This window comes from Ursus maritimus, unplaced genomic scaffold, assembly GCF_017311325.1.
Source record: "Ursus maritimus isolate PB19 unplaced genomic scaffold, ASM1731132v1 scaffold_15, whole genome shotgun sequence".
Taxonomy (NCBI): domain Eukaryota; kingdom Metazoa; phylum Chordata; class Mammalia; order Carnivora; family Ursidae; genus Ursus; species Ursus maritimus.
The window spans coordinates 33,455,830-33,471,006 of NW_024423897.1; the positions used below are offsets into that span (position 1 = coordinate 33,455,830).

The 15,177-nt window shown below is 36.6% G+C and overlaps 1 protein-coding gene across 5 annotated transcripts in view; it reads left to right on the forward strand.

Moving 5' to 3' along the window:
* The window catches only part of FYB1 (FYN binding protein 1), a 149,910-nt gene that overhangs the window by 104,549 nt on the left and 30,184 nt on the right, over positions 1–15,177 (forward strand). For all 5 annotated transcript variants that reach the window (XM_008692612.2, XM_008692614.2, XM_040630486.1 and 2 more), the window contains exons 4-7: positions 8,474–8,520; positions 10,854–10,873; positions 11,337–11,371; positions 12,343–12,463. In XM_008692612.2, coding sequence (XP_008690834.2) covers positions 8,474–8,520; positions 10,854–10,873; positions 11,337–11,371; positions 12,343–12,463 — 223 coding nt within the window. The remainder of the gene's footprint in view (positions 1–8,473; positions 8,521–10,853; positions 10,874–11,336; positions 11,372–12,342; positions 12,464–15,177) is intronic.

Consider the following 15,177-nt stretch of genomic DNA (forward strand, 5'->3'; position numbering starts at 1 on the left):
GGGGACAGCGTGTCGCAACCTTAAGAAAGGGGAGGGTAACTCCCTTTATAGGCAGTTATACTTGAGCAAAGACTCATGCAAGTGAAGGAGTTAGGCTTGCTGATGTCTTAAGCAAGACCATTCCGGGAAGAGACAGCAGACAGAACAAATGCCTAGAACGTTCAAGGACTAGAGTAGCGTGAGCAAAGGAAAGCATATCAGGAAAAGATTCGGCTCATGTAGGGCCTTGCCAGTCATAGCCAAGATTGTGTCTCCTCAGTGAAATGCTAACCACTGAAAAAAAATTGAGCACAACAGTGATGTTTTGACTTATGTTTTATCAAGATCATCTTAACAGCTATATGAAAAGAGACAGTAGGCAAATATTAAAATAGGGAAACTAGTCAGGTAGATATTGCAGAAATGCCGGCATGGTATAGAGGTGGCTCTAATCAAGATGGTGGCAGTGGAGGTGGAGAGAGGTGTCCAGATTCTGAATACACTTAGAAGGTAGAGACAACAGAATTTGGATTTGGGGTATGAAGGGAAACAGGAATCAAAGATGGCTCCAGGGCTTTTGGCTTGAGCAACTATAATATTAGGATGATGTTTCCTTCAGCTGAAATGTGGAAGGGTGAAGGGGAGCAAATTTGGGTGTGGGGAAGATCAGGAAAGCATGGCTATGTTAAGCTTGAGGTATCTTTTAAACATCTAAGTGGTGATATTGAGGTGGCAATTGGGTATCAAGAGCAAAGAGTTTGGGAGAGAGTTCTGGTTTTAAAATATAAATGTCACGGTCATAGGCATGTATTCTCCACTTAGAATCATGAGACTGTTACAATCATCAAGGAAGTGCGTATAACTAGAGAGGAGAACCAAGCCCTGGGGCACTCCAACTCTACTAGGCCTGGGAGAAGAAAAATGGACAAAGGAGAGTAAAAAGGAGCAAGCAATAAAATAGGAAGAAAACAAGAGGGTGGTGTCCCGGAAGCCAAGTAAAGGCAGTATTCCCCAGGAGGAGGCAGTGATAACTGTGCCCGATGCTGCTGAAGGCCAAATAAGGGAGGACTGTGGAGGTCAGGGGGGTGAGACAGCCTCCTGGACTTGGCATGCAAGCCTGACTGAAATAGCGTTAGAGGAGGAGGAAAGGAGAAGAACTGGAAAGAGCAATTATAGACAACTCTCTCAAGGAGAAATGGGGCAGTAACAGGTGAGAAAAATGGAATTGAGGTTTTTGGTTTTTTTTTAAGATGGAAGAAATAACGGTATGTTTGTATGTCAGTGAGAAAGATCCAATGAAGAAGGAAAAATTACAATGGTGGCGAGGGGAGAATTCCTGAAACAAGGACTAGAGTGAATGGGAAGCAGTGTTCGGGGGAGGGACTGGCTTCCCAAAGGAATAAATAACTGAAAGGTTTACAGTCTCCCCGAGGGTGTAGAGTCTGGCAAGAAAGTGAATTTTTAACTGGTGTTAGGGAAGGAATTTCAGGAGATAGGGTGGCCTTTATCACCTGCCTCCCCAGAAGTCAGATGTAATGACATCATTCAGATCAGGATGCCTTAAGAATGTAAAAGATTGAGGGGCACCTGGGTAGCGCAGTCGTTAAGCGTCTACCTGGGTAGCGCAGTCGTTAAGCGTCTGCCTTCGGCTCAGGGCATGATCCTGGTGTTCTGGGATCGAGTCCCACATCGGACTCCTCTCTGGGAGCCTGCTTCTTCCTCTCCCACCCCCCTGCTGTGTTCCCTCTCTTGCTGGCTATCTCTCTGTCACATAAATAAATAAAATCTTTAAAAAAAAAAGAATGTAAAAGATTGGAGGCAGAAGAGAATTAGAAATAATAACCATCTTTTAAAATAAAGAGGCTGAGGCCAAAGTTCTGCTTTATTTTAAATTGTATTGTTTCCCCACCTAGTGGTCAGAAGTCAGCTAGTGACATTTTCTGCTGTTACTCAGGCAGCGGAAGAGAAACTGAAACAAGTGGAAAAACTTTACCACTAATAGTGTTCAGCTCAACATCTTTTAGTGTAATACGCTTCTTGGCACCACCTTTAAAAATTAATTATAATTTTAACAGTATAACTAATTCTTCATAGGAAAACAGAACCAATGGTTGAATATTTTTGTATACAAAACAAATCCCATGTTTATTAATAGTAACGAGACAGGAAAAGTGAAGTGATAAGAAATAATAAATACTGGGAAGTGACTAAGGTTGGAAAAGGGAAAAGTTCAACGGTTCTTACCATGAGGTCATTAATAGCTTCAGATTTGGGGGGCTCTCAAATTAGAGGAAAAGTAAGAATTTACCATTATATAACCTTCTTCTTTATTAGAAATGCTTAACATTGTCTGGAATTTGAGACTTGCCCTATCAGACATGCACTCCCAAGTGGCCTTACCTAACTCCATTTGGAAAGCATTGGCTGAAACAAGTCATAGTTTTATAGGTCCTCCTGCATTCAATACAGGAAGACATGTTCCTGAGAAAAGTTCGCAGAGAAGTCGAAAGATTTTATTCTCAGCAACAGCAGGTATAGAAGCAAGTTTCGTGTGACACTTAGATTTGCCCTTTTTATTTAGAAAATAACAACAAAAAACAAAAAACCCCGACAATTAAAGTTGTGAATAGCAAAGCAGATATAAAGGTCAATAGCTTTACATCTTTAAAAGTCAGGAAATAGAGTCTAATAGCTTTCTTTTTTTATATATATATTTTTATTTTTTTTTAATTTTTTTTATTACATTATGTTAGTCACCATACAGTACATCCCTGGTTTCTGATGTAAGGTTCGATGATTCATTAGTTGCGTATAACACCCAGTGCACCATGCAATACGTGCCCTCCTTACTACCCATCACCAGCCTATCCCATTCCCCCACCCCCTCCCCTCTGAAGCCCTCAGTTTGTTTCTCATAGTCCATAGTCTCCCATGCTTCACTCTTCCTTCTGATTACACCCCTTTCTTTATCCCTTTCTTCCCCTACCGATCTTTCTAGTTCTTAAATGGCAGTCGTAACGTTGAATTGACTTTGCCTTTCCTATGTAATTCTGCACACCACCGTGTAAAAACAAAGAACCGGTGAAAGGTCCTCCTGAGCAGATACACTGTTCTAACAGCTAATAAGCTTCCTTTCCTTCTCCTTGACCTGCTCCCTCTGCTTAGGTCTGTGTGACAGGTGATTGGTTTCATTGTTTGCCTGTATCTTCAATGCAGTTTTTCTCAATGCCTGCAAGACTTTTTTTTTTTTTTAATAATTGGCAAATGTTTAATCTCAGTTTATTATGACACCCACCTACTTCTCCTCCTCATCTTTTTCCCCTTCATTCTTTACAATCATTCTTACACAATTTCATATTTATTGAACATTTTCATGTTATATGGTGCATTCAGGGTTCTATAAAGTAAACTAAGATTTATATGCTACCGTGTTGGGTCCATGAATCAATGTATGCAGCAAACATTATCTACAAGTAGTAAATGGTTTGTATAAACGTTCAACTACATATGTATGACTGTGCTATGCAGATACTCTCCATTCTGCAATTATTTGTTACTCTTTCAAGTGTTTTAGGAAGTAAACTGAAAGTCCAGTGGTCTTTTTGACTAATATTCTTTTTCAAAAATGATCATAAACAGTCGCTTTAGTAACAAACGTTAATTTAGTTTCTTTGTATTGCTGGAACATAATTAATTCATCAAAAAAAAATCAAAGTCCTATACATGACTCAAATTATCCTAATAGCTTTCTAAAAATGACAGTCATAATAATAAATTAACTAACAAAATGACAGTCTCTTTCTTATAGTCTCATGGTAGGAAGAGAGCCCTGCAAGCAATTACTCTATAATTATAGTGATAGAGAATAATCACTATAATGGAACAATGTATGACACATAGAAGCAGCAACTGCGTGGGCCTAGGGCGTCGGAGATGACTTCACAGAGAAGGGAGTGTTTCGGGAGAGGCTTAAAGATTAAGAAGGGTCACAAACAGGGGATGATAAGGAGAAAGATTTTTCTAGGAAAGGAAAACAGAGTGGGCTAAGCATAGAGGAACAAGAAACAGAGTGTTCAGAGAGTGAATCAATATTAATATGTAAAAAAAAAAAAAGAAGATGTAAGAGGATATATGAAAAATAAAAGTGTCTGGGGTGCCTGGGTGGCTCAGTCGTTAAGCGTCTGCCTTGGGCCCAGGGTCCTGGGATCAAGCCCCACATCAGGCTCCCTGCTCTGCTGCGAGCCTGCTTCTTCGTCTCCCACTCCCCCTGCTTGTGTTCCCTCTTTCACTGGTTGTCTCTCTCTCTCCAAATAAATAAATAAAATCTTTAAAAAAAAAGAAAAAGAAAAAGAAAACTGTAAAAGAACAGGACTGGGGGATGCCTAGGTAGCTCAGTTGTTAAGCATCCGCCTTCCGCTCAGGTCATGATCTCAGGTCCTAGCACCCGGTCTCACATTGAGCTCCTTGCTCAGTGAGGAGCTTGCTTATCCCTCTGCCTGCCACTCCCCCTGCTTGTACATTCTCTCTTCCTCCCTCTTTCTCTCTTTGACAAAAAAATAAACAAAATCTTAAAAAAAAAAAATAAAGAACAGGACTGGTCATAAGAACCTTATATACCATGAAAAAGGCTGTGGATTTTATTCTGTAGGATGTCAGTTTATTTTGACATCCAAGGTATTTACATCTTGTGCTTTTAATTAATACTCAATTCATTAAAGTTAATGATGCAAAGGCCTAATTTAAGTACTTAAGTTCACATACCTATCTTATTTATACATCTAGTAATTTTTATTTAAATAAGAATAATTATTGTCAGTGAGATCTTTGATTAATGATTGGACAATTCAGGTTAAATTCTTTCAAATGGATAGTTACATTTAAAAATTTAGTTTTAGTACTGTATGGTGACTAACATAATGTAATAAAAAAACATTTTAAAAAATTTAGTTTTAATTACCCCTTCTGTTTTGTATTGCATGTACAAATCTATATATTGAATTTTTTAAGCATTTCAAAAACCTGACTGAACAAATTTAATAACTGCACTAAGCAAAATCTTCCCCAAAACTGAAATGACTCTTATAAATCTATCAAAGCATGTCCAGTTCTCATAAATATTCCAATTGTATTTGCAATGAGATTTTTCTTATACCTTTTAAGAAGCATATTTATTTTGAAAAATTTTATAAAAGACAGAGATAATAGTATAATATGCCTCCATGTCCCCTGCACCAACTTCGACAATTATAAATTCATCACCAATCTTGTTTCATCAATACCCCCACCCACTTCCTTCTTTCATATTATTTTGAAACTAATGCCAAATACCATATAATTCTATTAATGAATATTTTAGAAGGTATCCCTAAAAATTAGACTCTATATATTCATATAAAAATCAAGTCCATGTTCAAATTTCTAATTATCTCTTTTTTTAGTTTGTTGGAATAAGTATCCATATAAAGTCTGTACATTTTCATTGGCTTATACATTTGCAATTCTCTTTCAAGCTATAAGCCTACCCTCTATCACTTTATTGATCGATTGATTGCAATTTATTTGTTGAAGAAATCAAGCTGTTTGTAGGCATTATAGTTAACCACAGCTTAGATTTTGCTGAGTGCTTCCCTATAGTATAGCTTATGTGTTCCTCTCTCCTCTGTATTTCCTGTAAATTGGTAGTTGGAGGTAGAGGTGACTTAACCAAATTAGTTCTAGTTTCTTTGGTAAGACTACTTCCTAGGTAATGGTGTATTCTTTTATCAGAAGCCTGTAATGTCGGGTTGACTCTCCTTTTTTATGTGAGCAGCCTTTGACACTCAACATTGACACAATCGAAGAATCCATACTTTTCAACTAAATTAAAAAGTCTAACAAATATTAAATTAGTTTGACATAACTAGCTGAATATTTGCTAATGTAACACATCTCTTAAATATTACAAATCCTTAAAAAATTGAACATAGGTATACTCTCCCAATGATTATAAAACTTATTTCACAAATTTTTGTATCACAGGTTTGACTTACTTCATCATTTCTGTATTTAACTCTGAATCTCTCAAGGACTAAAAAGATTCACTAAGGGAAATAAGTGTCTTTTTATGACCAAGCTAGTCAGTTGATTAATTGGGCCTTTACATTTACCTAAATTAAGAGCTAAAGCATATATAAGTTAAATTTTAACATTTCAAATTTGTTCAGAAGTAAGTTTATTGGATCAACAATTGATGACCACATATGTTTACCATCCCAGGTGGAGACTGAAACACGTATGTCTATGGCAATTCTTCCTGAGCCACAAGTGTACAGACTGAGTTTGTTTTATGGTCTAAGGGATAACAAGGCCCTTCCAGTCTACATTCTTCAAATGGGGTTAGTTTTGCAACCAGCATCTCTTGGGTTTAAGTAACACTCTTTCCTAATTATTTAAGTGGCTTGAGTAGTGAACATGAGAGTGATATAATTTGCATTAGAGAGATCATTTTGGCAGCAATATGGAGAAGGGACTGTAAGGGTGGAGATGATGGAGAGCAATCCTCCTCACTAGAAGATGGGGGCAGATGGCTACTGCAAGAGTCCGTGCTAATGATGATATAACTCTGTCCTTGTGTCTAGCAGGAAAGAGTAGAGAGATGGAGGGAGGAAATGAATTATAGGAGACATTAAATATATGGAACCGACAGAACATGATTAACTTGATGTGGAACTGAAGAATAGTGTGAAGTAAGGATGCATGTGAGGAAAGGTAGATACGTGGAACTGTGGTGCCATTCACTAAGATAAGAAACCTAGTAGGAAAAACAGGATTATGCTGGGATAAAAGAAGGCAGCCTTAGTTTCTGCAATGTTAATATAGAATTGGCTGTGGAACATTCAAGTAAAGATCTGTATATACAAGTCTGAAACTCAGAAGAGAGTCCTGTACTGGGGATGTCAATGGAAGTCACCAACACTAAGGGAACAAATGAAGCTGTGGGCATATATGAGACTCATTCAGGGACCGATGTAGAGTGGAAAAAGGAAGGAAGCCAAGACCGGAACACAAAGGAACATCATCACTTCAAGGGGAAGTCAAAGGGAAATAAGACCACCAAGCAAATTGCAGGATGGTGGTCAGAAAGACAAGAAATGAGCCAGGAGAGATTTCTTATGGAAACAAGGAGACTCTAGGAAGGCAAAATGGCCAATACTGTTAAGGGCCACAAAATAATCATGTAACATGCAGGCTGAGAGGATTTGGTAAGTAAGTCTTTTAAGAGTGGTTTCAGCAAAGGGTCGGCAATAGAAGCCAGAGTGTAGTCATGAAGAATTGAGTGAGAGGAAAAGAAGTCAAATCTGTAAGCACAGACAGCCTTCTCCACTTTGGCTGGGAAAAGGAGGACTATCTGTGGTAAAGTGGAGGATTTAGAAAGGTAAAGAAAGAGTTTGGCTTTTATGAATGAGAGTAACTTGAGCTGAGGGAGAAAACAAAATGAGATATTTAGGAATGGGGAGTGAAAGAAGAGGAATAATAATAATATAAATAATATGATGACACACAGAAGAAAGAAGAAAAAAGGGGTAAAACACTGATAATTTAGATAGAATTCAGAACACAGGTGGAAGGAACTTAGAAGGCAAGAATAAGTTTGGGTTAAAGGAATATATTTTCTTAAGAGAGTTCACATCCAATAACTGCTATTTTATCAGTGAAATAAGAAACAAGATCATATGATTATAGGGGAGAGGAGAGGAACAGTAGATTTGAGGAAAGTAGTGAAGGTTTTGAATAGCCATTGAGAAGGGTGATGAGAGAGAAGGTTCACTAGGAAAAGGTATATGAGATTATAGAATAGTGTTGAAGTTAAAGTTGAGATTCGATGCCATTTGTAATATCCAGAATCAGTGAAATAGCAATTTTCTCCAGCTATGCTAGTCAACCTGGGGATAAAAATAGAAAATATAGATGGTTGCATAAATCATTAGGGATTTGTGGGGCCCAGGTATTGATAACTGTTGGAGTGAAGTTGGAGTGAAGTGGTTTGGAATGAAGCACCTTGGAGTCCAAGCCACAAATGATGGAAGTAAAGCCAGGTGGAGAACATCTGGAAAGAAGGAGTCAAGGTTTAGAACTACTTCTCTTTGGTATCTATATGATCTATATGATAAAACCAATCAAATGCCTTCAGAATCCCAGAATTGAAGTACTGATATGCTGCCATTTTAACAGAAAACATATTACTGCCCTGAAGCAATGGATTAATTTTATGTGTCCACTATGAATACAGAGAACTGTCCCCAAGCTCCCTGATTCTCCATGTTTTTGCCCTAGTAGCAGCAAAAAAAAAAAAGTGGCTAAAGCCCATTCCAATAACTTCTGAAGTTTTAAATCTGAGCAAAAATTAAAGAAAAAAGAATAATTTAAAAGTGATCCTTTTATTCTTTTTCATTTTTCATTGTAAGGTGAGCATCTATTTGCTCCATTTTAACCTTCTCTTCTTTCTTGCTTTCAGAAACCCTGTAAATGAAGAAAATCAAGATGGTGTGATGCACTCTGATGGTATGGGGCAAAAAGATGTTTTATTTATTTATTTGTTACCTCAGATACAGAAATTTGAGTTAATCATTCTGATAGGGTCACTATTGGGCCATTGTCATCATTGGTCCATTCAAGACCCCTCTCTTGTTTTACTTATGTATGTATTCCCTTGTATCTCCATGACCCACTCCCTTCTCTCTGTTTTCAACCAGAGACAAATATTCTAATATATTTAAAATGTGTGTGTCTGTTTGTCCGTATTCTTTGCATATTCTTCTATGTGTGTATATATTTTAATTTACATAAGCAGCATGTTATAGCTCACTCCACTCTTTTTTTTTTTTTTACACTCAGCATAACATGTTTTAGGGGGCCCACTCATGTTGCTATATGTATACTTAATTTGTTAACTACTGCACAGTACCCCATGGTATGTACCCTATGCTTTCACATTTTACTTCCAATTCACTAGAATAATTATTATTCAGTGTATGTTCTTATCCATACTCCCACATGGACCTCTGAGAGACTTTCTTTAAAATATATATCCAGTAGTGGAATGGCTGTTCTTAAGTTGTGGAATATTCATTTTGACTGATTAGGACTAGAAAAGCTGCATATCTGTGTGTACTCCCATAAGCATGAAGATTCAAGATGCTTACTTTTCACCAATGCCTGGTATTATTCAGCTTTCCAATTTTGAGTCTTATATGTACAAAATGATATCTCACTTCATTTTCATATTTCTGCTTCTTTTGGGTCTGAGTTCTTAGTTTGTGTATTAGCCTTTGTGGTTTCCTCTCCTATAACTTGCCAGTTCATATCCTTTGAACACTTTTTTTCTTGGAGTTGATATATTTTTCTGGTTGACGATATATTTTTCTGGTTGACTTGGAGAAGTTCCTCTGTATTTCAGATATTAATCCCATGTCAGTTGCAGACACTGCAACTATCTTCTCTCATCCTGTCCGTTGTCTATTAACCTAACCTGCCCTTCACTGAACATAAATGAATTTTGATATAATCAGTTAATTAATTATTACATTGTAACTAGTGTTTTAAAGTTTTAGTGAAGAAATCCTATCTCTAAAAAATAAAAATATTATCTTCTATTTTCTTCTGTAAACTTCATCCCTTATATCTGAGTCTTTGGTGTCTTTGCAGTCCACCCTCGAGGAGTTAGTAGAAACCCAGATTTACTGCCTCATTTATGGAACCAGTTTTCCCATTACCACACTTTGAAATCCATCATTTTCTCAATATTATATAATGCCATCTTTACACTACATCAACTCTGTAGGTGTGTGTCTATGTATGTGTATGTATGCATTTGTGTGTGTAATAACTGTGTATATAAGAGTGTATGTAAATTTATGCACCTTTCTCAGAGCTCTCTGCTCTATTCCTCTGGTCCTTGTGTTTCTATACCAACACCACACTGTTTTTATTATTATTACTCTAGATTATGTCTTAATTTCTAATAATTAGTTGATATCACTAAACACTTGAATAGCAAAGCGTCTTTTTTTTTAGAGAGAGAGAAAGAGAGTGAGCTTGGGGGAGGGACAGAGGGAGAAAGAGAAAGAGAATCTTAAGCAGGCTCCACACCCAGCTTGGAGCCCAATGCAGGACTCAGTCTCACGACCCTGAGATCATGACCTGAACCGAAACCAAGAGTAGGCCGCTTAACTGACTGAGCCACCCAGGCACCCCAGTAAAGTATCTTTTTAAAAAAAAACCTAATTAACATGATGTGCTTGATACATAAATCTAAATCCTTGGGAACAAATAAGTCAAAAAGTGCAGGGGCGCCTGGATGGCTCAGTCGTTAAGCATCTGCCTTCAGCTCAGGGCGTGATCCCGGTATTCTGGAATGGAGCCCCATGTCAGGCTCTTCTGCTGGGAGCCTGCTTCTTCCTCTTCCACTCCCCCTGCTTGTGTTCCCTCTCTCGCTGGTTGGCTCTCTCTCTGTGTCAAATAAATAAATAAAAATCTTTAAAAAAAAAAAAGTGCAAACTAGTTGTGATTTTCTGACAATAGCTTTGTTCCACACAAGCCCATAAAACCAAATATGCATGCCTTTTATAAAGAGGATAAAAAGTCTTCATTATGTTTTGGACTTTGAATTAGTTTATGAAAGCCAGGGAGATGATTTTACTGTTAAATTACAAGTATTGAAAAGGCCATAGTAAAGATCTAAGCCTCATATTCTATTTTGTACTTATATATCTCTGATAAAGCATAAGTTCTGTTAGATTATGAACTATGTTGAATATATTATATCTAATAATTCTGTACTAATGTGCTTTTTAATTAAACTATATTAAATTTTATTCTTTTTTAAAAACCTTTAGGTCCTGGAAATCTCGAAGAGGTCAGTTTTTTTCCCCCTTCTGATATAATACAGCTTAACTAAAATACTTAACAATTACTGTGATTGATGTTCTATTGACATAAACCAGCAAATGGAAATTGTTATGAGTAATAATGATATTTTTCCATTTATAATATTACTTCATCTAAAATGTTTGAGACATTAAACACCAATCATTACTCTGACTCACAGGAATTTTGTACTGCTGCATATAAACTTTGTACTGCTGCATATAAACATTAAGTCTGGCTAGACATCTGAATTATATAGCAGAATATAAAATAAGATCTTTTTGTTCTTATTTTTCCAGTCTATCTCTTGAAAGAAAAAAATATTTTAAAGAAGACAAATCTACACACACTTAAATTTATGCTTGTTTTACTAAGTATTTGATCAATGAAATATGTGTATGTTCCCTTTTTGAGTAATTAAAATTAATCATTACTAATGTTTTCCTTGACAGGAACAAGACAGTGAAGGAGAAACATATGAAGACATGTATGAGTTACATTTTTTTAACCATGATTTCATCCCTCTAAAATGAAGATTATGATTTCTATGAGGGAGAATGGGTGGATAGTCAACACTGAGGGGAAAAAGCTTTATTGTTCAAATAACCGACATGTAATGATAACCTTTATTTTGATACAAAGGACTAAAGATTCTTTATTTGTCTAAGAATTTTATGGAGGATTCTTAAAAATGATCTTCTGTGAGAGGCCAGAGACCTGCAGCAGCTACTGGTTAGACCACAGGCGGGAATCACTGAGCAAGGAATGTGGACTTCTTGCTCTCAGTGTGTCCTTGGGCAAATGAATTAATCTCTATGCGACAAGCTCCCCACCTAGACAGTGCTTCGCCTCACAAGGGTGCTATCAGAAATAATTTACCACAGAACCAGATGGCAAAGTTTCAACCTGCTAAAGCAGAAAGATGTTAAAAATAGCTCCAAAACGGGTTTCTGGATAGGCCAGGACTAAGAAATTTCTTGGAGAGTGAGTGAAAGTAGAAATAATTATATTATCTTATTTTATCTTTTTTTGATTCAAATATCTTTATTTTCTCTACCTGGTTCTTATACAACCAATTCTGACTACAGTTCTGAACTAAGGTTTGCATGTATGTACATGTGCATGCCCTGTACCTGTGAGTGCTGCAGGGCGGGGGGGAGAGTAATTGTATTCTTGCCGATATCAGCAAGAACAGGGCCTTAATAAGCAGTGTCTCCCACTGGCTAGCACAGGTTGTGAGGGGAAGCAGAGCCTTTGGAAGGTAGCCTCATTTGTATGCCTCCTACTCAATTTAAGAACAATCTCACACACCCAGGAGTTTTGACAACCCTTGGCTTTATACCTTCATCTCTACTGTCAGATACTGTCTTCTGTTGTGGTTAGAAACCTCTGGATATGTGAGCTGTAACACATCAACACTTGGAAATGCCAAATCAATCTAACATTTTGTATCCACAGAGAAGCATCCAAAGAAAAAGAGAAAAAAAAGGAAAAAGAGGAAAAGAAGAGATTAGAGTTGGAGAAAAAGGAACAGAAAGAGCGAGAAAAGAAAGAACAAGAAATAAAGAAGAAATTTAAAGTAAGAGCTTGCTTGCTGATGGGTAAAAAAAGAGTGATCTCCTTTTATAACTTCCACACAAAGGGGGCACCATTCTTGAAAACTTACAAGGTGGGAGAATTACTTAATTGTTGTTTCCTTAAAAGTAACTACCTTCATAACAATAATTAGTTTGTCCAATATGCTCCCTTATCCCTGCACTAAAAATGTAATGTGATAAAGTCCAAATAAAATATGGTGGCTTAGAATTAGTGGGCATCTAGGGAATTTTATGGTGATTGAGTGAATGAATGCTCAGGTGCAGAAACCCATCTTGGCTCTCATCATTTCACATTTGATCTTAACCAACTTATACTATGAGCTCGGAGCCACACACAGATATCCCTGTGGCATGTATCACAGTGATGCGAGGGACACAAATGTCTCTGGATGAACCAGACCTGTCTCAGAATAAGAACTATTACTCCAACTGCTAGTGTCCAGACCTGACTTATATTTTTGCCTGTATTTTTAGCTTACATACATGTTGACTTCTGACACCCACTCTTTCTCATCCTTCTTTTTCCACCTGGATTTCTGACCTCTTTCTTTTCTGATCTTTGATTTCTAATTGTATGACTCCTATTACTACCACCAATGCTCCACTGGCAGGCTATCCTCTCTTGGCTACACCATCTTTGACGACATGGCCCATCTGGCACGGGTCTGATGTGTTAGCTATATTTAAGGTGATTACATGAATTACAGAACTAGTCTTCACTGTAAGAAGGATTCATCAAGATTCCTTTAAACATTTAATTCCTCTAGAATATTTAATATACGGTTTGAGTTATAAAAATTTGATTTCTATATAACTCCCCAGTATAGTTATTGCATTAAAACAAAGTTTCAATCGCATGGTGCAGGAAAAAAACATAAAGTTTAGAGTCAATTGGACAGATGTGGATTTAAATTCCAGCTGCCCGTGTGAATTATGTGATTGTGGGCATATTATTAAACTTCTCTAAACCTCAGATTCTTATTTCTTTCTTTTTTCTTTTTTGGTTTTTATTCTTTAAAGTGAAACTAAATGATACCTCTCCTGAGAATCTGGTGTGGAATTAATTAAAATACTGTTCATAAGACACTGTATCTGTTAAGGTTCTCATTAAATTTTGAAAAAGCTTACTATCTATAAAATTAAGATTAAAGTATGACTATTAAGACATTTTGCTCATACAGATGTATGGGTACCAATGTTCATATTTTTCAAGTGACAAATATGAAAAATTAATTTCTTAAATAAAAGTCTTCATAACATACTTGGCACTTTATAACTTCAAAGGAATTAGGTGAAGTTTTTTCTTGTGTTTCTTTTGGAGAAATCAATTTTGCACTGTTTCACTCATTCATTCAAATAATATTTTTTAGTAAGAAAAAAATTGGATATGGAAATCTTACCATTAAATATGAACTCAAAATTTGTAAAGACTAGGGCTTCACAAGCTATATTCCTTCCACAAAAATGTTAAGAGATGTTAAAATTTTAAAAATTAAATAAATGTGAGAACTTACAATGGCACCATATTTCATTAAATCTATGACATAAAATATTTCACACTTTCAAATTCTGAAATTCAGATGCATCTTAACATCATGGGCATATCATAATTTAAATTAAGCTGTTTCTCTCCTAGTGGTACATAAGCGATGATATGTCACAATTCATAACATCATGAGTTCCATAAAATGAGGCAGAACTTCGAAAATCACAATGCATATTTGCATATCAAAAGATCCAAGAAATTTTGTTGAAAAAGATACAAATTTAGGACTAGGAAATTAGGAGTTCAGGATTCATGTTCTCAACTAGATTACAGTAGTTCGTCTGATTCACAGGTGATACATTCCCAGCCCCACAGTGGGTGCCTGAAAACATGGATAGTACTGAACGCTACATTTACTGTTTTTTCCTTTACATATATACCTATGATAAAGTTTAATTTATAAATTAGGCACAGTAAGAGACTAACAGTAACTAATAATAAAACAGTTGTAACACTATATTGTAGTCTGTCACTCTCAAAATATCTTATTGTACTGCACTCACCCGTCTTATGACGATGTGAGATGATAAAATTCCTATATGATGAGATGAAATAAGGTGAATGACTTAGCCATTGTGACATAGCATTAGGCTACTACTGATCTGACAATAGGTCAGGAGAATCATCTGTTTCTAGACCACAGTTGAGCACGGGGAGCTAAAACCCTGAAAACATAACCATAGATGAGGGGGGAGATCTATATTCTCCTGCTGTGAGGAAACCACTGTACTATCCAGGATATTTATTTTCAAAACTTCACATAACATTTGTTTGCTACTTTTTTTTATTTACAAAGCTATTTCTTTCTTTCTTCCTTCCTTTCTTTCTTTCTTTCTTTTTTAAGATTTTATTTATTTATTGGACAGAGAGAGACACAGCAAGAGAGGGAACACCAGCAGGGGGAGTGGGAGAGGGAGAAGTAGGCTTCCTGCTGAGCAGGGAGCCGGATGCGGGGCTCGATCCCAGGACCCTGGGATCATGACCTGAGCCAAAGGCAGACGCTTAACGACTAAGCCACCCAGGTGCCCCTACAAAGCTATTTCTAAAATGTTATCTTGTTTATAGCAGGTAATGTCTACTCTAAGCTTACAGATAGACAACCGCACAAAGTTGGGGGGGAAAGAAAGAAAGAAAGAAAGAAAGAAAGAA